The sequence below is a fragment of the Aptenodytes patagonicus genome, chromosome Z, assembly GCF_965638725.1.
Source record: "Aptenodytes patagonicus chromosome Z, bAptPat1.pri.cur, whole genome shotgun sequence".
NCBI lineage: Eukaryota > Metazoa > Chordata > Aves > Sphenisciformes > Spheniscidae > Aptenodytes > Aptenodytes patagonicus.
The window spans coordinates 51,675,150-51,701,411 of record NC_134982.1 but is presented as its reverse complement, the minus strand read 5'-3'; the positions used below and the strand labels follow the sequence as shown (position 1 = coordinate 51,701,411).

The 26,262-nt window shown below is 39.5% G+C and overlaps 1 protein-coding gene across 3 annotated transcripts in view; it reads left to right on the top strand.

The window, feature by feature from the left end:
* Positions 1-26,262, top strand: part of CDC42SE2 (CDC42 small effector 2) — an 87,108-nt gene that overhangs the window by 31,907 nt on the left and 28,939 nt on the right. For all 3 annotated transcript variants that reach the window (XM_076362223.1, XM_076362222.1, XM_076362224.1), the window contains one exon: positions 20,735-21,056. In XM_076362223.1, coding sequence (XP_076218338.1) covers positions 21,003-21,056 — 54 coding nt within the window. In that variant the 5' untranslated portion in view covers positions 20,735-21,002. The remainder of the gene's footprint in view (positions 1-20,734; positions 21,057-26,262) is intronic.

The following is a 26,262-nucleotide window of genomic DNA, read 5'->3' as shown; positions in this document are numbered from 1 at the left end:
ATACGCACACCTTCCAGATGCTTACTTGTACTGCTTCCTGTTTCTTGCCTTTTGAAAAGTGAGGAGGTTGAGAAAATGTTGTTTGAGAAAGGGAGGAAAAAAGTTAAAGGGGAGGGGGAGGGATGATAAAGTTTTTGTGTAGCTGAACTATACGGAAACAAAGGGGCAAAGACTGAGCTTGCTTAATCATCAGAATAACTTTCTAAGGGTACTAATGGATTCCCCATAATTTGTTTTAAAGTTACATTTGAATGCCTATTTTAAAAAACTATCACAAAACAGACTAGAGGTTAAAGATCTTAGTTTTCATTCAATTATGATATTAATGTCTCTTTCTGTAGAATATTGGATAACAATGTTGTAGAGGCTTCTTCAGACTGGAAGAACCATCAGTCCATTTATCACCGTTTCTGTTTGTATGTAGAAAATCTAAAGCAGGTGGTCTTTGGCTGGCATTTATCTAGACAACAAACTTTCAAACTTAAGGGTTTTTTCCCCCTTTAGTTTACAAAAAACCCCAAAAGACGACTGAAAATTTGGCTAAATACAAAGCAGTAGAAGCATATTAGTGGCCACAAATCAACCAATGACTTAACTATAGATTTCTTTGTTGTTTTGACTGATTAAAAGTAAGAATCTATTTCCAATTTAATACTGCTTGGCAAAGAACAATCATGCAAAGAATAATCATGCAAAGAAATGCAGTTTTTTTGACATGGTGATGTACTAGAAAATACATGCATCAGTAAACAGGATGTTGCTGTTTCTCCAGGTAACTTCTGTAGGTGAGCATTAGTAAGTCAGTTTTCTTTCCAAATCATATTTTGTTTCTTTAGCTTATTTTTATTGTGTAACTTGTCTCATCTGCAAGGCTTTTGCCTCTTATTTGTAGTCTCAAGCCTTAACTATAACGTCTGTATCTTGAGAAAAAGATGAGGCATTTTAAAACCGTTATGTCATATGAAAATCCATTCAAAATAATATACAAAATTCTAGTGATTTATGCAAACCTGTGTATTAATAAACATTAAGAAGTGCAGTGCTCTCTGGCACAGTTATAGTCCTGTGTTGTTGCCTAATTGTAGCAAAGAAGGCAAATCATCTTCTCTTTCATGTTTTTGGGATTATCTTTACTTGGCATGTACCTGGCAAGTAAACATTGATAAGTATAACAATTGCATGTGCGATATATTAATATGTTACCTAAAGAAAAGACTTGCTGTACCCATTAGGGTTTTTAAGAAGAATGATGTTTTGTCAAAGAGCTGCTGAGTATACTGCAGAGCTTTTATAAATACAGAAGACGAGGTTGGCATAGGGGTTGACGTAGGGGAAATGAAACTACTAAAAGTATATAAAACTTGATAGGTATCATACTCTAAACTCTGTATGTGGGTACTATAATTTTGCATGTCTAGTAGTAAAGTAGTATCTGTGGATACTGTAGCCACTGCAATATATTCATAACATAGCTTACTACAGTCAGTCTTTCCCACCTAAAGAAGGATTAAAACTAGTCTTTACTTAGTGATAATGTTAGTTGAGAAACAACATGTTGTATTACTGCCAGACCTGCAAAAGACCACTTGTTATGTTTGTTCTGAGCAGCAAAATTGAATAACTGAAAAGATTCCCTTTAAAAAGAATGTTGTGATTTCATCATGAAAAGGTCTGAATACATGACTCTATAGTTATATTGCTAGAATGCAATGAAAGCAGATATCAAGACAGACGTGTAGAGGTTTTTTAAAATTCATCACAGATTAAAATTATCAGCAGTGTATATTCAGTGGGTTTTTTTCCAAGGCAGACCATTCATGGCAACTTCAGAGTTCTGTGAGCAGAGTTCAGAAACAGTTCTGCTGAGAAATATAGCTGTTGCTTTATATGAAAAGTTACCATATTTTTATCTTGTTCTTTCCAATGCCTTCTCATAAAAATGTAAAAGATTACCATGCAGAATTCTAAAAACTAATAAACATTTGTTGGCCAGTTTTGCAGGGCAAAGGGTTGCCCTCTGTCTTTAGCATCACGGAGCAGTTTCAATGTCCTAATTGCGCGAGAAGACATACATTGAAATCCATAAATTGGTGGAAATGCATGTGCTTAGAACTAAGTTGAGTAGGAATGTCCTTGGCTATCTTGAGTTATAAAATAATATTGTCATTATGCCTCAGTTTCCCACACATGTAAAGTGGAAGAGGTCAGGACGCTTCCTCAAAGTCAGAGTGCTCATGGCAAAGCCTATGCCTGCCCTCAGCCTCCTAATTGTGTCTTTTTTTTTTAACTATTAAACTGATTCCTCTTAAATAGTAAGCAATATGATTCATGATAATGTGTTATACTCAAAAATCTTTATATGTATGCATATTGTTTTATACTAATTCAGTAATTACCAGCCTTTGCTATGAGAATCCTGTCACAAAATTGACTTCACAAATTATATCAACAAAGTCACTGTGGCCCAAGATGAAGAGTTATGCCTGTGTTAGAATGCTGGGAGTATACTAAGTTCAGGGAAAAAAGTTGTAGTTCTTTCACCTGCTTGGTACTGATTCTCAAAGTTTTTGTCAAGTCTTTAAATGGTAACTGAAGCAATTTTATTTTTTTGCTAATGAAATTTTTTAACGTACATTAAAGACTTTTTGATTTCTTTCCCACAGAATGATTAAGAAAAATGGAATGGAAAAGATCTGCTCATTCATCTGTTAATTTCTTTGCCAAGATGTGACTGTTCATGTGTGGGGTTTTCTTCTGTTTTTTTAACTAATGCTCTGTACAGTTTAGTACTAAATGACTCATGTGCTGGAACTTCCACCACTTGCCTGCTGAGACTGTGCTACAATTTAGAAAAAAAACTAGGAAGTGTTTTTTTGATAATCGCCTTCCTTATTTTTCCTCTATAGCTTTTATTGTTAAGCTATATACTCATTTAACTTGGGTTAAATTGATTAAATCAGTGTTAGAGTAGGAAGGGGACCTGGAGGCTGGGTGTCAGAGTACAGAAGCGCTGATTTGCAAGCCTATCTTCAAAGGTGTAATTACCCCGTTGTATCAACAATATCATTTGTGCTTTTGGGCATAATAACATTTTTTCTAATTAAAGGTGTGCTTTGTGCTTCCATCCATCATCTGAAAGTGTGACCATGCAAATAAAAAACTGCCATGTTTGATAAATAAGCTAGATTAGTTGATCTCATGTTTATTCTTTGTACCTTAACTCTGATTTTTCATTCATTGGTGAAAACACTGCACTGGTGTCTTAATTGCTCTCAGTGATTAAAAATATTGACTTAATAGGTAGGGGGCTTTCTAGCTGGCATCAACTAAATGAGAAATTCATGTCTGTGTTCAGCACAGGCACCTCTCTTACCCCTCAGGGCAAAAGAATCTTTCTGTGAAATTGAAACAAAAGTGTCTGAGTTGGCTGTGTGCTCTGAGCTTCTCTTGAGGTAATATGTACTAGTTATTGACAAATAAGTAAATGTTTTATAATAGCACTGTAGCCAAAAATGCATTTCATGCATGAAGTTCCTAGAATAAGGCAGCAAAAAAACCAAACCCTTTAAGTCCAGATATTTTTTTGTTGTTGCTACAATAACCTGGAAATAGTTATTTTAGTTTTGATGTGTTGCAGTTTTGATTCGTTCATGTAAGATAGCAATGCACTGCATTGTAGGCTGTATCTTAAAAACAAAGTTAGAGCTAGCTCTTGATGCCCAGCTATCAACTGTGCACAAATCAGTCCCCTTTTCCACACAGATGCCCATGCAGGGAGTGAAGTACAGAGCATGTGAGAGGCAAGGGGGAGACATTTGGCGGGGGGCTGTGCTCTGAGGTTAGGTGAGTCTGGGTCATGTCTGTATGTGGCAGTTGCAGTAGCTAGTCCAGACTTACTTTCCGTAGTCTGCTCAGAAATCCTGTCTGGCGTGGGTACCACTAGTCTGCTTGAGAAAGTCAGCTCCCTCACATACAGCCACACTCGGCACCTCCTGAGGTACCCCCATGGGAAGTGGATTAAGTGCAGCGCAATGATTATGCATGAAATCACATTTCGGACAACTGAGTACTGACCGCTTCCTTCTGTAGACATAGTGTATGTGACAAATAGCAAATCTAGTTTCATATCCAACATGTTCTTGGTCACTTTTTTTCCTTTCCAGAACAGGTTTTCTGATTTCTTTGTTAATAAGGTAGTTTGTTCTTAATATAATTCACAGATAAGAGACTTTCAAAGGCAGAAGTCAGTGTAGGAACATAACTGTAACTGAAAGCTAATAGGAAGTAAGCAGCAAATGCTGTCTGGCTTTGAGCTAAAGAATGAAATACCCTCATCTGTGGGTGGGGAGGATTGTGGTGTGGTTGTTTTGGGGATTTTTTTTGGGGGGGTAGGATTTTTTGAGAAGGTCTTGTGCTGTTGTGGTAGCTACTTGCTAATCCAGAACAGAACTCTCCAGTCAGTTGTGGGAATGAAGCCTGATAAGAAGAGCCGGACAGCTTGTTAATTTTTGTTTAATGAAATCAGAGCCTAGTTAAGACTCCAGATAGCACAAGCACTGCGGTTGACTGTGCATTCACAACATCTGTTTCTGAACACCTGTTAGTGTGATATAAAGTACTGTTTTTCAAACTGCATTAAATTGAGAAGCAGAGAGCTTTGCTGTGAGTTGAGTTTTAGTGCACAAAAAAAACATTTTCTACCAACAAGGAGGTTAACAATGAAACCAGTGACTGTGAAGATAAATTGAGCAAAAAATGTCATGCTATTTAAATTTTTATTGCCCTGGATAGAAACACAGAACACATTTACAACTGTGTGCTCTTTGCTTTAGAATGGCTTACTTTTCATGCTGCAGTGTTCTCGTGTGTAAAGCAAAACTGTTTGCAGTGTAGTGGAGGTAGCATTGAAAGCTGCCGCACTGAGATTTTTGGGAGGAAATGTCAGTGGCAGTGTGTACCTTCCCTTTCTGCTCCGTTGGTTGGAGTGAGATTGGAGCCTGAAAGTTAGTCTCGTTTCTTATGATTCTTAATGTCTTTTGGAGTACTTCTCCCTCCCCTCCCCCCCCCGCCCCCACCCAAGCTTGTGCTTTTAGGAAGAAAAAGTACTGTTCTAATTAATTTTTCAACTAGGTTGTCTTGAATAGCTGGCATGACTCTGCTTTGCAAATGTCATGTAGTAGTTCTGTCTCTAGTGCATGTAATTTTTTATTGTGTGACATGAGCTTAGTCTAGAATGTATTGGGAAAAGAATAGGAAGGGTGTTTCTAGTGCAAAATATGCTTGAGAGCAACTAAAAAGCAGCATTTTTACAGAAGAGAATTAACAGCAGGTGCATGGGTATGTCAAAGCCAACTGGCTGAAGCACTTTTGCAGTCAGAATAAATGAGTAAATGTGGTGCAGGTGAATCAGGTTTTTTTTACTGGGGAGAAAAAGAAAACCTTAGTAATCAAAGTATCCATCTGTTATCTCCTCCAGCTTTTTAACAAGTTGTCAGCTATCTGCACTGGAGAGTACTTGTAGATGCACCTAACATCAGTGAGGCTGTACCTGGGGGCCAGGAAGCTGAGTGGGGGTCCCTGACCCAGGGCTTGCCCCCTGGGGAAGGCTGGTCTGCCTGCAGCAAGCTGGATGCCCAGTGGCTGCTCCCACCCGCCCTCCTGCACCCTTGGCCAAGAAGCTGCTCCAGATCTTGCCAAATTGCTCATCTGGTTGTCATCCCCTGCTGTCACATAACCCAAGTCTTAAACAAACCAAACACTTCTATTTCACAGAAAACTTTCAAACTAATGGTGAAACAGACACAACCGAGAAGGTGGGTATCTGGAGGGCGGGCAAGAGACCACCTGCTGAATCCAGATGTATCCTGAAAAGTTTGGCTGTGTCCTGAGGAACAAACCAGAAGTGACCAGGTGTAATGTCTCAGTCCTCTCTTGTGTGTTAGTGTAATACATAGAAAATATTTCCTTTGCATCACAAAGAACAGAAAGGTCTTCAGTTTGAGAAATGTTTGTATTTATCACAATTCATTCCACAGGATTGTTTTTTTGATGTTTTTAGAAATTGAGGGTTTTTTCCTCTAGAAAAAAACAAAACTCAAAATTTACAAGAGCAGTTGTTTGTTGTGAAGCATTTTAAAACACATTTTATTAGTAGGCTGTTGGATAAGGTTGGATAGTTTGTGACATAGGATAATCTCTGCAATTTATTAATGAAAGTTCTTTAAATTGTTGGCAGACTGAATTTGCATCCAGAAAATCATATCCTATCTGTGATATGCCTGTTTTTTAAGAGGATGTATAGAAGTAAAATTACTAACTACATGCTTGTCCTGGTTTCGGCAGGGATAGAGTTAATTTCCTTCCTGGCAGCTGATACAGTGCTGTGTTTTGGATTTAGGGTGAGAACAATGTTGGTAACACACCGATGTTTTAGTTGTTGCTAGGTAGTGCTTACACTAGCCAAGGACTTTTCAGCTTCCCATGCTCTACGGACTGAGAAGGCTAGGGGTGCACAAGAAGCTGGGAGGGGGCACAGCCAGGACAGCTGACCCAAACTTGGGTATTCCATACCATGTGACGTCATGCTCAGTACATAAACTGGGGAAAGCTGGCCGGGGGGGCCGCTGCTCGGGGACTGGCTGGGCATTGGTCGGCGGGTGGTGAGCAATTGCATTGTGCATCACTTGCTTTGTGTATTGTTATGTTTTATTTTATTTCAATTATTAAACTGTTTTTTCTCTCAACCCACGAGTTTTCTCACTTTTACTCTTCCGATTCCCCCATCCCACTGGGGGGGTGGGGAGAGTGAGCGAGTGGCTGTGTGGTGCTCAGTTGCCAACTGAGGTTAAACTACGACAATGCTGTACAGGTATTTTCTGTCTATTGTATGAGAATACAATTTTGAATAGCTGTAGTTAATATAACTAGAAATTCATTGTGGAGTTCAAATAGTGTCATCCTGTGGTTATTTGGTGTCAGAATACACTTTTCACATTGCCTATTTATTTCCTTATAGTGAGCCACTGACTAAGAATCGAGATACATAAAGTTTCTTTCATATTTAGTAGACAAACATTGCAAGTTGCTTATGGTTTTGTCAGCAGCTTTCAGTTTGGGGAGCTGAAATGAACCTGTTCAGCATTTACAGGTATGAACAACTTACTTTAAAACTCGTTGGAAAAATAACTCTTAGCCTTGACACACCTTTATTCTAGGTTTTTCCGCTCACTGGATACCTATCAACATAGGTAAGCCATATGCTGCTGTATACATGGGCATTTCATAGGAAAGCCAAACCTTTTGAGATTTACAGCAGTTTTACATTGGCAATAAAACTCCAGGTGACTTAACCACCACTGAGATATGACCTGCAAGGCATTTTCCAAATGGGCATTTTTAGCTGTAATGGCCTTGAACTTTTTGTGGGTACACAGGGAACACAATCCAGTGTTTCTTGGCAAGATAGGCAGGTCATTTCTGAGGAGACAATTTAGCTTCCTGTGCCTTCAGATTTCAGAACAGCAGTAACTGTTCTGATGAGAATACGTACTTTGTTAAAATGTTTCTGGAACATTTTGAAACTCCCTTTTATGTACAGCACTTTGTTTCTTAACTGGGTCAGTAATTCCGGTATCTCCATTGAAATTGCATTTCAGTGTTGGAGATTTGTCTTGTGCACCACGTATTTTTATTTTAAGCTGACTATATGTATGCTTGGCTATTTTTCTACATATGTTACGGCATAGTGTCTTTTGGTTTTAAAATGGCACATCTCTACCTGATTTTTTAAACTTCATTAAGTTATAATTAAACTTTATTTGGTAAAGTTGTTCATGTTGTCTAGTGTATAAAAAGATGTGTTGCAGGTGGATTATTAAGAGAAGTAATCATTATGAGGTTAACTAAAAGGGTTTTATTAATGACTAAACAATGATCAAATGATAGTTAATCGATGATTGATTGAATGAATGAAAATTAAATGGTAATCAATTAAGCAATAATTGAATGGTAATTAAGCAGTAATTTAACCCAATTTTCAAGAAGGGTAAGAAGGAAGACCCTGGTAATTACAGGCCTATCAGTCTCACTTCAGTGCCTGGAAAAATTATGGAGAAGGTTATTCTGGGAGTTACTGAAAAACACTTGAGAGACAATGCAGTCATTGGTCATAGCCAGCACGGGTTCACAAAGGTAAAGTCCTGCTTAACCACCTTAATTTCCTTTTATGACAAGGTCACCCATCTAGTTGACTAAGGGAAGCCAACAGATGTGGGGTTTTGGACTTTAGCAAAGCTTTTGGTATTGTCTCACAGTATCCTTCTGGCCAAAATGTCCAGCACGCAGCTAGACAAGTCTGTAATATGTTGCATGAACAATTGGCTGATGGGTCGAGCTCAGGTTTATAGTAAATGGGGTTACATCAGGCTAGCAGCCAGTCACTAGTGGGGTTCCCCAGGGCTCTATTTTAGGGCCAGTGCTCTTCAATGTTTTTATAAACTATCAGGATGCAGGAGTCAAATGTACATTAAGTTTTCAAGTTTGCTGATGATACTAAATTAGGAGGAGCTGTGGACTCCCTCGAGGGTAGAGAGGCCTTACAGAGAGATCTGGATAGACTAGAGAGCTGGGCAATCACCAGCCTTATGAAATCTAAGAGCAAGTGCCGAATTCTCCACCTGGGACAAGGTAATCTTGGTTATACATGCAAACTGGGGGATGAGAGGCTGGAGAGCAGCCCCGCGGAAAGAGATGTGGGGGTTTGGGTTGATGACAAGTTGAATATGAGTCAACAGTGTGCCCTGGTAGCCAAAAGGGCCAACCATGCCCTGGGGTCCATCAAGCACAGCATAGCTAGCTGGTTGAGAGAGGCGATTGTCCCACCCTACACTGTACTGGTGTGGCCCCACCTCAAGTACTGTGTGCAGTTTTGAGTGGCTCAATATAAGAAGGACATCAAACTACTAGAGTGTGCCCAGAGGAGGGCGACCAAGATGGTGAAAGGTCTCGAGGGAAAGACTTACTGGGAGCAGCTGAGATCACTTGGTTTGTTCAGCATGAGGAAGAGAAGGCTAAGGGGTGACCTCATGTCAGTCTACAACTTCCTCAAGGGGGGCAGTGAAGGGGGAGGTGCTGATCTCCTCTCTCTGGTGACCAGCAGTAGGACATGAGGAAATGGAATGAAGCTGCATCAGGGGAAGTTCAGATTGGACATTAGGAAAAGGTTCTTCATTGAGAGGGTGGTCGGTCACTGGAACAAGCTCCCCAGGGAAGTGGTCATGGCACCAAGCCTGTCAGAGTTCAAGGAGCGTCTGGATGACGCTTTTAGTCATATGGTTTATTAGTTTTAGGTGGTCCTGCGAGGAGCAGGGTGTTGGACTTGATGATCCTTATGGGTCTCTTCCAACTCAAGATACTCTATGATTCTATGATACTTTCAGGCCTAATGTAAAATATCATTTACCTCATTATAGATATCAGATGGTGGGTAAGGGATCTCTCAACCTTGAGGATTAACCTTGAGAGGTGTCCCTGCTCAAGGGCGAGATCAGTGCCGTGCAGTCTGCTGCCGTACGGGAGAGTTCAATGGGCTCGGGGGGGCTACAGATATTTATAGTGTAAAGTGATTGACTTGTAGTTAAACCCTGCTTTGGTGTATGAGCAGGTGTGCAGCTGTAGCAGTTTTAGTTTTGTCTAGTCCCAGCTCACGCTGGTACTGTTAGATCCTGATAAGACATGGCCTAGATTCCTTAGTCCCTGTGAAGATACAGCCTAGCACAGTTCTCACGGTTTGCAGAGTGAGGCTGACCTCAATCAGACCTCCTTGTCGGTGACACCTGAACCAAAGCACTGTTCACTCAGAGTGGGTGCATCCGTCACAGGCTTGCCAAAAAACAAACTTGATTTGCACTTCCAACCAAAAAATTAATAAGCAAATATCTATCACAAGATTAAAATCAGTGAGGATTTTCGAGATTTTATTTGCAGTTGCATTTGTCATACTTTTGCCTTTGATTGTGGAGATAAACATTTTATCTGTTTTGCGAAAGACATACAAGAGCTCTCTGTGGTCAAGTATTTCTTCCAAAGAGTAAATACTCAAATTCAACTGAATATTAAGGACTGTTTGCAGTGACTCTCAACTTGGGGGAGGGAGAAGGAAAGAGTAATAATTCCTTTTAATTAATGTGCAGTATCTGAATCAAGTTGCAGTCTGAAGGTGGTCCCAAAATAGGATACTGAATTATAGGATTTCCTCTATGAAACAACCTTGTATAGGTACTGGTGTTATTGCTACTAATGAGCTATGTCTATGCGTGCATGTGTATATGGCTTAGTGTGAACAATTGTAGAGATTAAAAAAAAAAAACTCCTGAAGAGTTTTTCTCCCCTCCCTAAGTGTCATTCTGTTTTGAAAAATGAGTGTTCCTTTCAGCAAAAGAAAAGGTGCTGTTGACCTGCAAAATATCATTTCATACTGACTGCAACTCTAATATATGAAATTTTTCTTTACCAGCTGACCCTAGTAACTTTTTTCAGTTTGTAGTTGTTCTCTTTAATACAGACTAGCTGTTTGAGGTTTGTAGAGGTAAAAGCTTGTTAGTTTTCTAGTTATTTTCATACTTGCTCTATATAGCATGATAGCCTTAGCTATAGGAATGAAATACTTTGTGATTGCTGCAGTTACTGAATTATAGGTTGTGTGTGTGGCTCCATATGGACACGTGTATGCACATGCAGCCGCAGTATTTGGTAGGCTTATTGTGTGTAGAAGTGGGTAAGAGTGGTTATCTGTGCTGTGGAAGTCTAGAATCTCTCTGTGCATAGTTCTTAGTAGTTGTAATTCAATTGTTTTCTTTGCGATTGTTTATGCATTATAGAATTAGCACACTCTTCCTGCATTATGGCATATTTAAATTACAATACATGAACCCAACTTCTTTGTTGCTACAGTTACGTTTCGATTTTCCTATTCCTTAAGTGGTGTAAATGTCTGGAGGCAGAGGAAGAGAACCATCTCTTGCTGTTTGCTGCTAGATAAAGATGAAACCTGACCCCACCTGGCCGGGTGTGTGTTACACAGTGCTGTGCTGGCAGATCTCTGGCTATGGGTGGAAGAAGAGGAAAAAGCCAGGCAATTTATCCGATTCCCACCCCTCTTCCCCGCCTCGCCCCCCCCCCCCCCATGATCTGGTCTGAAAGCACACATAGCTATGGTAAGCATTTTTACACGTGCACATGTAGGCCATTCTTTTTGAGACTTGCTTTGTCAGCCTACTGGTGCAGCTCCCCATGCTTATCTTTTACAGTGAAATCCTAACAGACCCAGTTAGCACTTGCCACCTCTCACCAGTTCTAAAACTTCTGTGCTTCCTGGCTCTGCCATATGCCCCAGTAACATCCTGCTTTTCCTGCTGAACTTGGGTGGTATTGGTCGTATTTCTGCAGCATTTTCTGTCTGAAGATGGACTTCCTATGAAATACACCAAATATTTTAATCTACTGCTTTGAAGTGTCTAGTCAGGAAAAACTACACCACTCCAGACCAGTCATAGCCTAATTTAGACTTGCATATGTGTGGTTGTTGTGTGAGTGCTGTTTAAATGAGCAGCCACTAAAGGTGGTAGAAGTTGAAGCCAGCAGATGTGATCTGTATTAAGCTGCAGAGTGGTCATTCAGGAGAATTAATGGGAGCACTGAAAGTACAATAGGCTGTACTGCTACCTGGGAACTGGTACACCTGAGAAGATGGGCTGTATGAACTAATAGGTGTCTGCCTGTAATTTCTGTAAGTACATGCTCCAAACGTCCTAAATTCCACTTCTATTCTAGTGTGATCCAAGTATCTTTAAAAATGTGATTTGTCTTAATTTTTAAGTTTCTTTAAGCAATCTCCCATGTGCATACATGCAGGTGCAGACACGGAGTTCAGGTCATCTAAAGCAGGTAATAATAGAGATGATAAAGGGGCTAGAGAATAAATATAAAGAAATGGTAGGGCCTTAAATGCTAGCAGATGAAAAATATGCTGTTCTGTTGCTCTTTGAACAGAAAACTGTTGCTGTTTTGTTGCTTGCAAGCTACGGAACTGAAAGCTAAAGCAGAAGCATGCTGCTTGAGCTGATGCACTCTTCCTGTTTGAAACATCTCATCGCCACATGCCAAGGAAGGCTTGAACAGAGGTGGTTCAGCTGGCTTTTCAAACAGGCAAATGTGCACCCTAGCTTAGTGTTACTGGGTGACTGAGTAAACTTAACTTACCCAGTCCCACAAAACGTGATGCTGCTTTGCTTACTGTAATTGGTCTCATAATTGTTTTGTACTTGAGTGGGAGGTGAGGAAGTGACAGCAGTAATCTACTGAAGTACATTAAAATGTCTTTAGATACAATGGCAGACTTCTGTTGCAAGGCTGTCTGTCTTATGATAGTAAGTTAAAATCTGCAATAGCGGTGTGCCATGTTGCTTTTTTTGACTTGAAACACTTGCTGTACTGGTGAGAGTTTGCCTCTGTGAACTCCTGACAGTTTTAATGGCCTTTTCTCCCCTTGTTCCCACTTATCCTTTCCTCTATCCTAAACCTTCCTTGGAAATTGCTTTGATCTATTAGTTTTCTGTGGAAAAAGGAATATTATAAATGCTGTGAATAATGCTTTTTACCTATTGTCATACTAAAAAATAGGTAGGGGTCCCTTGAATATCTTGTATGGTCTGTCATGTAGTTTGTCATGGGTATTTTTTTCCCCGTGGACTATTCCATTCCTTTTAATGCTACACTGTTAAAACGAGGGACTCTCTGGACGCTGAGGTTGACCATTTCCTGTCATTACTTTAATAACAGGGGGCTCTTCAGGGAGGTTTGGGGTTTTTTTGGGGGGTGGGTGTTGGGGTTTTTTTCCTTTCTTTCCATTCTTTATGGAAGTGGTACCCTGTGCAGAGCCTGTCTTAGACCACTAGTTTGCCTTGTTTATTTTTTCTCTCTGACTGGTATTACCTGTTAGAATTCTAACAAGGAGGCCAGCAGAGAAAAGTGTTCTTTTGTGTTACTTTCAATAGGGCTTGCCACTTAAGAAGATAATATTATTGACCAATTAAAACTTTGACTAACAGGATTTTTTTTTTTTAATGTGAATGGGCAGACAATATGAAGTCAGATTTCCTAAACCATAGGAATGGATTCTCAAAGGCTTCTCACTTGTTCCTAACTGACTGTTTTTGTAGGTAGGGCAAAATATATTAATTTAGTAAATAAATTTGGACCATGAGTTTTCTGTTAGACTTTCTATATTTTCGTAGTGCAAAACTATTAGATGTTCTGTGCTGTTTTCAGTGAACTAGGTTCCTGTCTGCATGTATGTGAGGGAAATAGTATGAGCTATGTATCAGCTGTTTCAGAAAGCTGCATTGAACCCATGTATATTGAAAGCAATTATTAATTGAAGGCACAGGAAGCTTTGAAACGTCAGTGCTGGGGAAGAGGTTACAGTTGTGGTTTAACCCAGCAGGCAGCTAAACACCACACAGCCCTTCGCTCACTCCCCCCCTGCAATGGAATGGGGGAGAGAATCGGGGGTGGGGGGGTGGGGGGTGTAGTAAAATGTGTGATTGAGATAAAGATGGTTTAATAGGACAGAAAAGGAAGGGAAAATAATAATAATGAAAAAAGAATATACAAAATAAGTGATGGACAATGCAATTGCTCACCACCTGCTGACTGATGCCCAGCCAGTTCCCGAGCAGTGGTCACTGCCCCCCGGCCAACTCCTCCCAGTTTATATGCTGAGCATGACGTCACATGGTATGGAATGTCCCTTTGGGTCAGCTGTCCTGGCTGTGCCCCCTCCCAGCTTCTCGCTGGCAGGGCATGAGAAGCTGAAAAGTCCTTGACTAGTGTAAGCACTGCTTAGCCACAACTAAAACATCGGTGTGTTATCATCAACATTGTTCTCCTCCTAAATCCAAAACACAGCACTGTACCAGCTACTAGGAAGAAAACTAACTCTATCCCAGCCAAAACCAGGACAGTTACATGCACTGCTCAGTCACTGACACAGTATTGCTTGTTAAACTTGGTTTGGTCCTGAAAAACTGTGCTTTTATGTTTCAGACTGGGCATGGGGAATTTTAATGGGACCAGTATAACACTGTGTGTTTCATTTGTTGGCTTTGTGCACAAAGTAATAAGGACCTTTCAAGGGCCAGGCCACTTAGCTGAAGTAATTAAATTTAACAGAATGGCTAGAGAGTAAAACCTGGGCAATTGCAGATGGGGGGTGTAAAAAAAAAAAGGGGGGGGGGGCAGGACACTTGTCAATGATAAAACGAATGTTTGAGCTTCACTATCAAGATGTTTTAAAGATGCTTAAAGGCTTTCTGCTTTAAGCTCCTAGCTGGCACTCGCAAACAACGTGATTACTGTCGCACTCTGTGAGCTGTTCTTTCCTTGACCGAATGGCATGCTTTTCTGCCTTCACCTGCTTTACAGCTCCCTCTTACACTGTCAGTAACCTGGTATGAAAAGCCTAGTATTTCTCCTTATGGACTTGCTGTGGTTCCCTTCCTGTATCTTTTGCTGCCTTCCCATATATCATCTCAGATATCATCATCTGTTGCAGGGAAACTCCTGGTGGCTTCCTACAAACTGAAAACACAAAAACTGGAGGTGTTTTTGGTTCCAGTGAAAGATGAGATTGTTTCTAAAGCTAGACTCTGTTCTATTAACAACAAGAATTAAAAAAAACAACCCATCTTTCTCCTTTAAATAAGCCGTAAGAGTACCTTCATCCTATTCCACCATTTTCAATATTCTTTGAAACTTTTAATTCAGAAGCAAAGCACTCTCATAATATGTTGTCGTTCATGGCTATTAATTTGTGTTGAGCATGATTTGAAGTACAACCTATTCCTACGTTGCTTAAGAAAATACACTAATGAAAACCATTTCAGTGTAAATAGGGGCAAAAAAAGAACTGACTCAAAATGACCAATAATCCTAAAATAAAACCCTATAATAAAATCTTATAAATAGCTTCAGTCGTAATGTTCAAAAGTGTATCATAAAGACATGAATAAAATACCTTTTTACAGAGTCAGGACCTATGCATTTGGGGTTTGAAAATGCACGAGAAAGTCTAACTCAAACTTTGAAGAAGCTTCTTCCATGTCTTGAAACTAAACCCTAAAGCACTTGGGGGGGGGGGGGGGGGGGGGCAGAATAGATATGGGAAAGTTACGAGGAAGTGAAAAAGGGATTTCAGCCTTATTCAGCCTGTGTCGATGGTGAATGTTGTCCTTTGTCTGGCAAGAGTTACTTGCAGCTCAGGTTTCTCAGGATCTGAAAGTGCAAAACCTAATTGGTACATTAAAAGCAGTACCAAAATACCCCAGAAGTGCCTGCTCTGCTAGGGGGGGAAGGGAGGAAGAGTCCTTCTGCAAGTGTACTGCCCTGGTGAGATAAAGTTTCTGATACAAAATTCATGCATGAAGGCAACTTTCCCTATAGGTAGTGTTTGTTTAAAACCTCTATTGCTTCTTGTACAGATCATTTGATTTCAAAAATGAGGCTGGCAAGGGAGTAAACACTTCTAACTTCCTTTGAGAGCTGGGGAGCATCCTCCAATTGCTACAGCTCTAAGTGTATGGAACTGTGCAGCAGCGCAACCTCTCTGTTGGTTTAGACACACCTTAATCCCCCCCCCCTTCATTTCTTGCTGCCACTTGACTGTATTTGCTAAGTAGCAAGAGGAAATAGTATGGCTACAATAGAGATTTAAAGTGGAAAAATGTGAAAGAAGTCTTAAAAATACACTCTGAAACGATAATTTTCTGCTTGCAGGATTGAAACAAATGATAGCTGTTCAGAGCCTTTAAGGCAAAAAAAAGTGTCTTTTATGGAATGATACTTCCATATCAAGAATAATTGTAAATTTCTTTCTTATAAAGTACTTGAGATTAAAAAAGTAGTAGTAGTCCTGGTCGTGACTTTGTGCATACGTGTGTGTGTCATGGTATATCATGTCATGCCATGACATACCATGACATGGCATACTTAGTCATGACTTTGTGCATGCCTCACTTTTTTTTTTACCCTTCCCCCCCGCCCCTTTTCCTTAAGTAGTAGTCTGAGCTTTGGAGCAAATCTAGTTAAATTCAGATGTTAACACCTGCAGTCATTTTCTTTCTCTTCCTGTGGTTTCATTTGCTTCAAATAATTGTCAGAGCGTTGTTACCGCACTTCCTGTTTGAAGCTGTAGTGAACAGTATGCAGTCAAAGGACATAGAGGGCTCACCCTTAAAAGGAACTTTATAGATGTTTTTTAAAAACAGCAGGCTGTTCTTAAGCTATATAATTAATAAGTAGATTTATTCTAACTGACCCTCCACAGCATGCAGCATATTCCTGTTTGCACCTGCTAAGGTAAATGTTTTCTAACCTGCTTTTTGCCAGTAAATGTGAAGAGCTTGTAGGGGAGATTGGTTTCTTTTTTTACCCTTCCTCCTCTGTTTATTCCCTACAGAAAAGTTAATACTGCTTTAATAAGAAAAATTGCTGATACTATAAGAGAATGTGCTCAACCCCCACTATCCATTAATGCAGTGGATTCTTATTAAAAAAAAAAAGAGGGGAAAAAAGTATGTCTGAAGCACAAAGATGACATCAGAAAAGTTCCTCAATTCACAGATGGCTGCACCTTTCAAAAAAATTAAAATAGGAACCCTAGATTGATTTAATCACCCATACAAGCGAAAAAATGTAAAGCAGTAAAGTAAAGCGTAAAGCAGTAAAAAAAAAACATAAAAAAGTAAAGCACTTACTGCCTTTATGACTGGTATTTAACAATAAGCAGTAGTTTGGGGTTTTGCATTAGATCAGCTACTGTGGAATAAACTTCGGAGTAATGAAAACTACCTTACTGGTTTTCACTTTAAATTTTAAACAATATATCCTTTTCAATATCTTAATTTCTTCATACTAATTAAAATTTCTATAAATGGGATTGAAGTCGTACAAAAGCCTTAAAATGTGACAAAGTTGTTCAGCATCAGTCCTGTGTGTTCTTGCAAAGTGAATTGTACACTCTAAGTTGCATTCAGAGTTCAGAAAGTTGAAATGGGGAAAAAGCAAATAGGTGTTTCACCATTCATCACTGATTAACTTGCTAGTTCAGACAGAATAAGCGCCTTGTCTTTTCGACATGAGCTGTATGGTGTTCTGCCACTCTGAGCACCATAAACTGTGTAAAGAGCGAAAACAAAGAGTGACGCAGCTGCTGTCTCGAACTGTGCTCTTCAGCCTCTGTTGTCCTCTTCATCTGGCAAGTCTACACAGACAAATGCAGAAACACTTGTGAACAGCACCATATTAAAAGCTTGATGCTACGACAAAGAGAGAACTAGCTGTGAAGTATTGTGCATGTTTTGGATCTCATTAACTGCAGCTAGGTTTGGGGTGCAGTCCAGGCTTTGCAGGAACACTTTCTCACGAGATTACTAGTGAGCAGATACTACATAATTACCTGACTGGTAGCTGTAGGTCAGTATGGTGCTTTTTTCTTTCTTTCTTTATAACCAATAGTTTGGAAGAACAGCAGAATTTTCCTGTTTCAACTTGTCCTTTAAACAAGCAGCTAGCCCTGTAGGAGAAGTCCTAGTGTGTTGCTGTTGACATCGCAGTACCGATACGCCCTTTCGCCTTCAGTTTGTTTTTTCTTTCCGTTTTGGTGTGGCAGACTTATACCTGATCTTTTATGTTAACTTGGCCACTGTAAAAATCATTTGCTTAGCAAAGTGGGGGTGTATAAAATTCTAGTGCTCTAACAAATGCTGCTAAGCTTTTTTTTCCTTTTAAGAGGTGCAGTTACTGTCCGTTTTCTCCAGACTTAGATATGTGCTCCCACCACCATTTTTTTTAATTAAAAGACAACAGATTGAAAAATGGCTTGGTACTGTTTGCAGGACCATGAAATTAAAGGCGAACGTGGCACTGTACAGGCTATAGAAGATAAAATACATTTTTAAGAATGAACATGTTATCAGAGACCATTATTCATGATCTCTAGCTTGGCTTTGTCATTCAGCAGCTTTTGATTTTTTTTGGGGGGGGGGAGTCAGTTTCAAAGAGAACTCTGTCCTGGAGGGCACAAGTCCTGCATGCTTAGAGTGGCTGGGTGGAGAAAGTCTTCTGCACCCTTGAGTATTTTGTAACCAGGAAGAGCCTTCCAGGCTCACAGGAGCATGCACAAGCCCTTCGGGTTTGTTCCCAGGGCTTCAGCTCAACACGGCGCTTAACACTGCAGTGAGCTGGAAGAGCGTGCCAGCTATCAGTGAGCAAATGAGGAGACAGATTGGCAAAGGAATTTCCCTGCCCTTTCCATGTATGTCTTCTGTACACATGTGTAACAGCAGGATGGAAGTTAACCCTCTGTGAGAACAAGAATTTGATATGTTAAATCTGGACTTTGTCAAAAAAAGATTGTGAGGAAGCAATAATACAAGTGTCAGAATTTCAAGAGCTGCAAATGAGAATATTGGTTCACTTGCACAGCAAGAGAAGCCCACTGCAATGTATCCGTTTATAGCTCTGGCAGGTTACAAAATGCTCTAACTTTGAGTGCTTGCTTTCTCAATTTCTCATAATCTGAGCAGCTAGCATTGGGGGAGCACTCCTGCGTTTCAGAACAACTTGGAGCCTATCTTCTCAGAAGTAAAACCACCAAGTTTTAAGGAGAGAGAAGCTGTACAGTTACTGGACTAAAATTGTCAATTGTTACATGCTTAACAGGAGTTAACCATGTTTTAGTTCCAATTTTGTTAAATACTGAATCAAGTTTAGATAAGAATTGTGTAGCATGCAAATTCTGAGACTGCAGAGAACAGTATCTTCTTATCAAGCTTTTCTACATTAGTCCAGCTCTTGCTATTTAAAGTTGATCAAACTTTCAGTAACCAAAAGAATTGAGAAAATGATGTGAAGCTACTTACTTACGAAGTAAGAACTTCCTTAGAGACTCTTAAAGTTATTTTCATTCTTGCATTTCACACTGTTAGTTGATAATATCCATGTTTTATTGCAGCTTCTTGACACATACATGGGATTCAGATGATCATCTTTTAGATAGAAAAAAAATCTTCTTTTAAGTAGTGAAAATATGCCATATTAACACTGTACTAAGACCTTTTTTTGAAGTGTCTGACAAAAGAAAGGTTGTGTAGAAGGATTTTTTGGTTTTGTTTTTGTTTTCTGTTTAGGTTTTTTCTTACCCTCAAGGTGTTCTGTTTAATAAAATTGCTTTGCTCTATATGGTGTTAGTGATAGGAAAAGCTAATAAAGCATTTTTCCCCCCCTTTCTTATTCTGATCTTTAGGCAAGAAATGCCACAAACAGGCACATAAATGTAATTTAAACGCTACCAGTAGCTTTTTCAAAACTAGAAGACACAAGTACTTTTGCTGGGGCTTGCTATTTAGATGGTGTTACTGCAGCATGCATTTATTTCTTGAAGAACCTCTGTTAGTCTCTTAGAAGGTAAGAAGTGGGAAAGCTTCTCAGTGCTACTGTATTTCTGTATGTGTGCATTGTAGCCAACAAGTCCTGGAAAGTACCTGGCTAGTAGTGGCTGCACAGTACAGTAACTTGGTATGTATGTAGTAAATGAGGGACCTCATTGCTTATGTGCTTGGCATGTAGAGAAATTATGAAGGCAGTAGCTAAGTGGGACTGCTCTGTCACAGAATGTGTGTGTATGTACATATATATAGATATGTAGTTTATATATCCCATGGAGTCTCCAAACCACTTTATACTGTGAGGAATTGCATACAAATAATGATGCATAGTTATGCATGCATTTCTATGAATGAAAATGCAGTCGTATATAGAATTATTAAGGAGTATGCATGTAAAAACTTCTGAATACTCATTATCTCACTTTCTCTGCAAGTAAAGGTTATGGTAGATGGCAAGATAAATGGCCAGGGTGAAATCTCACAGGAATTTTTATTGCACTCTTACTGAAAGAAACCAGGTTGGAGATTAACCAGTAAACATTATTTTAGCAAAGGAATGGTTGGAATCTGGAGCCTCAGTTGTTCCACGTGAGGAATTTTAGAGGTTTAAGGAAACAGTTTCAAACTCTACAAGTGATGTCCTATTTTGAAGCCATCTGTATGTGAAGCAGGAGGGTAGACGGAGTGGAAGGAAAATAACTTGAGTCGACCAAGTCCAGCCATTTTGCAAATTTTCCATATACAGAAATTTATTTATTTGTTTCCTCAACATTTAGAAAAGCATGCCTTCGCTTGACAGCTGTGCGACAGGGTTGGGGTTAAATACTATTTAAATCTCATGCTGTGAATGGACTGGGTAACTTTTCCATTGAGAAATATGAAGTGTCAATAGGCACAATTCCCTAAGAAGTTTAAAGAGGTGTATGGGCAATTGTCAGTTTCTAAAATGACATTTGAAAGTTAGAAACAGATCAGAGATGGCTGCCAAAAGATTGGACACCAGTTCTTGATATCACTTCATCTAACCGAAGCTGGAATGTAAGCCTCATACGGATTTCTGGTATATGCCATTTTTGGTAGTCACTGTAAAAATAAGCATGTGACTTGTTTGCTAGTGTCTCTTCAGTCTGTGGTTCAAGATATTACCAAGAAATCACTGGTGTGGGTGGCTGTCTGGGAGCACAAGATTCTGTATATTCTTTGTTTTTGATGTAATGTACTTCTGTTTTCAGGTTCATATAACGCTAGGGACCAAAGAAGCATACGTAACATTTCTGTGGTGCTGGGACCAACCTTCTGAAAGAAGATTCTAAAATAACTTTTTGCCTTCAAGTTGTTTGTCCTGGGACTGACTTGTCTTTGAGAAGAGCTCAACAGAGAAACGATTTTCACATTGGAACCATTATAAATAAACCTATTTAAAGAACTTGCTACCTGGAGACAGATTTACGGAGGTTGAGTCCTGCTTTTCATCTGTGTTCCCACTTGAGACTGTAAACAATGAGTGAGTTTTGGTTGTGTTTCAACTGCTGTATTGCAGAACAGCCTCAGCCTGTAAGTATGAATATTGACACTGCTTTGTTTTTGTATGATTAACTACATCGTTCACATTTTTTGGTTTTCTTACGGCTTTTTAAATCAGTGCTGTTTGGTCAAGCTCAGTGAGAATTAAGGAATTAACTAACATCCTGGCTTAATGGGGACAAAAAAAAGTCTGTTTCAGACTGTTGTCACACAGGTATTTTCCCGTCCTTGAGATCAAATCTATCCAAAGTCTTTGCAAAGAGCCTTTATTTGTTTGAATTGAAGAGGAGGGGAAAGGAAGGGAAGGGTGAGGAAGACCTAAACTATCATTGTGAAATAAGTCATTTTTGAGTGGAGATCCGTAAATGTCCTGACTTCTGTATGGCTTAAGGCCTGCCTTCAGGTGTGGCTGGACAATGATGAAGGCAGGAGATGATTCTGTTAAAAAATACAGAGTGAAATCCAGTCCTCCTCCACCTTAATTAAGTATTTCAGTCTTAGTTGTTCTGTTAATTTTTAGATTAAACCTTAGGAGAGTGAAGGGATGCACTCATACCATAAATATTTTTTTTAATAGAATTTGGGATGGCTGTTGTGTGAAAAAGTACATAGCAAACAGTTGGATAAAAGAACATTTCAAAGCGTATGTAAGGAAGACACAAAGTACAGAAATATTCTTGGGTTTCATATACTCTAACTACCTTTAAAGTGTGTTCCTGAGTCCAGTGCTGTTGGGAGAAAGTCTGCCTGCATGAAGGTGGAGTTAACCAGGAATACGGTTAGCACTGTGAGAAAAATCGTTGTATGGCATGGCATCCAGATCAAGCTAAATGAATGTATAGGAAGGACAGTCATCTTGCAAATATGTGGAAAAGAGTTACTACTAAAGGGTATTATGGAATTACAGTGACCAAGAGAATCCCAGAGTGAATGGACTCACATTAATATGCTCAGATGATAATATTTGGCTTTAGGGAAGCCAAAGGATTAAAAAAAAAAAAAAAAATCTTATGTTAGGCATTGTCATTGCACAAAGCCTGAATGCCGGACTGATCCTTGGGTGGCAACGCAAATATTCAAGTGTGACCATCAGCATTTCTAACAAGTGAATGCAACTTTATCTCACTCTTAGTCAAGTGGAGTTGTGGGAGATGAACTCTGAGATACCAGCATGGGAAGCTGCAATCTTCTCCTGTTGCTTGAATACCGTGCGGTCCTTCAAAATGCTAGCTGCGTCCATATATTGCCAAAGTTATTTGCCTAGTTTTTGGAACATACGTTTCAATTAAAAATAAGGTATGACTGCTGAAAATCTTCGAGATAGAAAATGGCACGTTCTATTTGTTTACAAGAATCCTGAGGCTCAGTCCTTAAAAAAATCTTGACTCAAGCTTTACGATACAATTAAGTTATTGCTCAAGAAATACATGGTATGTTAATACAGCATGCAGTGATCTGTGGGTCATGACTCATGGAAAGGGTGGAGAATGTACTTCAAAAGTGGAGAAAAGGGAAACAACCCATTTTTGTATGTTTCTGCTGATCTGGTGGTGTGCATTTGCTTAGAAAATTAAAACCATCTTTATGTTTAAGATACAAATAGCACATTGCTGAGCATTGACCTAGTTCCTGAAATCTGCCTTTCAAACGTTGTAGGAGCCTTGCTTGTTATGAAGTGCCAAAATTCTTCAGGACGCATCTCAGAAAAGAGAGTTGTGGGCCCTCCTTGGCATGCTTGATGATAGGTGCTTAGTTGTCCTTCCCCTGCAGTTACTCAGCTCATTTTTCTGTGTTGTGTTGTACAGCCATTGTTCTGCCAAGCACTGTTGGAGTAAGTGGAGTATTTAATCAGATACATACCTATCTGAGTAAGTACAGGAATGTTTTTCCTCTCTGACATGTAGCAAAGCATGTAGTGTCAGTGTGAGCAAACTCATAAACCAGACCAGTGGTAAGGAAGCAGTTTTGCCCTGTCTCTGCAGGTGTGTGATTGCATGTTTTGGAGACCTACAGGCTGAAAAACATGCTAGTTTTTAGCCCCAAAATACCAGTACTTACTGCCCTATTTATCAAAAGATAGGTGAAACACGCAAACTTGCGTAAAAGCTACTTGTCTGTCCCCTACCATGCGTTCAATCTGTCAGTTTAGTCCCGTTTCTCAGGAGAAATGCCTCATCTGCCCAGTTTAATCTCTTGCATGTGCCTTCTTTCATCTTACCTCCTGCGTCTCTACTTCTTCATGGCCTGACTAACAGTGTCCCAGCCATCACTTTCATGTTCAGCCATTACATGTTCAGCATGCTCTTTCTGTGGAAGGACTAATGTGGTCTTGTAGCAACACTAACAACCACCAGTCTCTCAGAATAAAGACCTTGAAAGCAGGAAGCTACTTAATTTGCTACTTGTTCTGATCAGTGCTTAAAATGTTCCTTTTGTTTTTAAACTTACATTTTCTGAAACATGATTTTTTTTTTCTCATTATCTTTGTCAGGTGCTGATATCTGGGACACCTTTAATGTCAGGGATAGTGACATAAATTTCAAGCCTCTTCACTGGAGAAAAAAAAAAGTGAAACTTGTTGCATGTTTCTGTGATATTTATAGCTTCCATTAAGCTAAGGAGTTTTCCTCCTCTCTTGAAATCCATGATGCAGGAACTGTCTTTCTTTCTTCCGGCAAAATTCTAGCATATTATATTAGGAATCTTCAGTACGGCATCTCTTCTTTGCAGCTATAGTGCACTTAAAATGAAAACCATGTACATGCACTGAGTCCTTTCAGTCAATTTTATAGAAGGCTATTATTTGGACTGTACACAAAGGCGTTTTCTAGGTTATTGCCAATACTCTGTATGCCTTCCAGACTTGCATACTGGTGCTTTCCAGTGCATTTTCATGGTTTTGAACCATGTCTTTTTAGATAACATTTGCAAACTTTATGGCAGTAAGAACACATTACTTACCTAATTTCACTGCCATCGCTTCCCTAATAGCATACCCCAGAGCAGAACAGTAACAATGTTGCAGTTATATATTAGTGCACTTTAAAAGGTTCCTTAATTAAAAGACAGTATTCAAGTATTGCCATCATCTTTTATTGAAATGTATCACGGCACAGCTTTTTGTCTTTTGTCCATGCTAAATGGATTCACCGTGTTACTGTGAAATAAAATGTAGGCAGCTTGGAAAGCAGTGTTCTGCTCTCTCTCCTAATGTTACTTTGGTTCCCAAATATTTCACTTGGTGAAGTACTCCAAGACTGCAGTACTCATAATAAGATCATGGAAGGGGCATGTTTGAACATGGGTCTCTATGCTACCCTGAAATAGGGTAATAAATGAAGAAAGTGAGTATGCAAAGAAACAAAACTAAATAGCGATACAGTTGAAGGAAGCATGTTCCTGATGGTGGCTTAGGTCTTGCTTCTTAATAGCCTGAGGTCTTTACAACAATAGAATGCAAACAAAAGCCAAGGGAAGATGTTCTCCTATCAACTTCTAGTTTTCTCTTGTCAAATTTGGATTGATAATATATTTTACCACAATGAAGACTTCAGACAACTAGTTGCTTTCACATCTGTTTTCATGATACCAAGGAGGTGATGTTAATCTCTTAATAACTATGTTCAGGTTTTCTTGGTTGTTTAAATAGCCTGAATTCAATCTCTATGATCTTACCCAAACCTTTTTTTATTTTGAGAAGAGTAGCACTTTCTGTGATTGCACCAGGTTTCTTACACCTCCCACTGATACCCTTTATAGGTTCTGTAAGCTGATCTTGCACTTCCCAGTGACAAGATGAGTCTTTCTTCCCATGCTTCCTATGTGCTATCGTCCCATCCACTGCTACATTTCAGTAAACTCTGCCAAATTCGCACTACCAGAGGCATTGCTTGGTAACAGAAGTTTAGAGCGCCTTTTATCTTGCAGGTTTTCAGAGAATGTGTCTGTGGTTTCTTTCTTAGGCTGAGCTCGTCGCCTACACCAGGAATCTGTTATGTTCCTCCAGTTTTTTGTGCGTGTGTTCTGTCCATTTTTAACTTGCAAAGATAATTTTTGGTCTGAGAAGCCTTTGGTTATGGTCTGGTGCACTCCCACCTGGTTTGGGCCACCACCCAGTACAGCTGAGCTCTTCAGTTTCCTTTGACCTTGCAGTGAAATTACTGCTCTGCTATGAAAGAATAAACTGTGCTCTCCTCCTTCTTGCTCTGAGCATCCTTCTCTAGTTAATTAGTTTCTGTTTTATTGCTTGCCTTTTGTTTAGATTATTTCCATTTTGTATTTTGTCAAAGGGCCATTACGGTTTTGCTGCATGCTATGCCATAAATGTTTAAAGTGGTTTAGAAAGTGAAGTTTCCTTTGTGTCTTTTTTGATGTATGAAAGAGGATTGACAGATCTCTGTTTAGGGTGGGGAGGCCCATCATAAAATACAGGCAGAAAAAATCCTGCACATCCTGCTGTATTTATGACCTGAACTGACTGCTAATTGCTACAGAAGACATAAATGATCTTGACTCTGGTTATTTAAGGAAATTAACCACTAATGGATATTGTCAGCTCTAGTTTTTTTTTTTTCTTGAGAAGGAGTCATAGATACAGCTAAGGATACATTTAGCACTTCAACTCTCAAAAACTTGAATGCAATAAAGATAATGAAGCATTCAGTATGCATAACAAATGCAGAATAAATCACCCTCAGTAGGCATGCACAGTAAATCAGGTGTTTGCTACTGAAGAAGTATGGGGCCAGGCTCCCCATTCAGTACAGCAGTGCTGTGCAAGTGCAGCTTCTGGCTTGAAATGACTAAACTCAGGCTCTCTTATTCATTAAATTTGATGAGCCTACCACATTCAGTAAGCCTATGAAAGACTCAAATGTGAAAGGTGACAACTCTGGACAGCCCTCAGATTTCAGAGTTGTCATACTGAGCTACGTGTTGAGCTGCCAGTTCAGATGTTTCAAATTCCTTCTTTTGCCTTTTCAGTGCTGTTGTAGAAGTAGCCTGAGGGAACACCTTATGAAAGGGGGCAGAGTTAAATAAACAGCAAAATGCTTGGCTTTTATTTCTCAAACCTGCTCTGTTTGTGCTGCTTTCAGCCTGATAGAGCTGCTTTAAGATTTTTTCTTTTACCTTTAAATTAGCCTCCACACATCTTAAAATACCTGTTACGATGTTCAAGTATTAAAATGTTTACAAAGAAAACAAGAAAGGCAATATTTTGTGTTTAGGTATACGT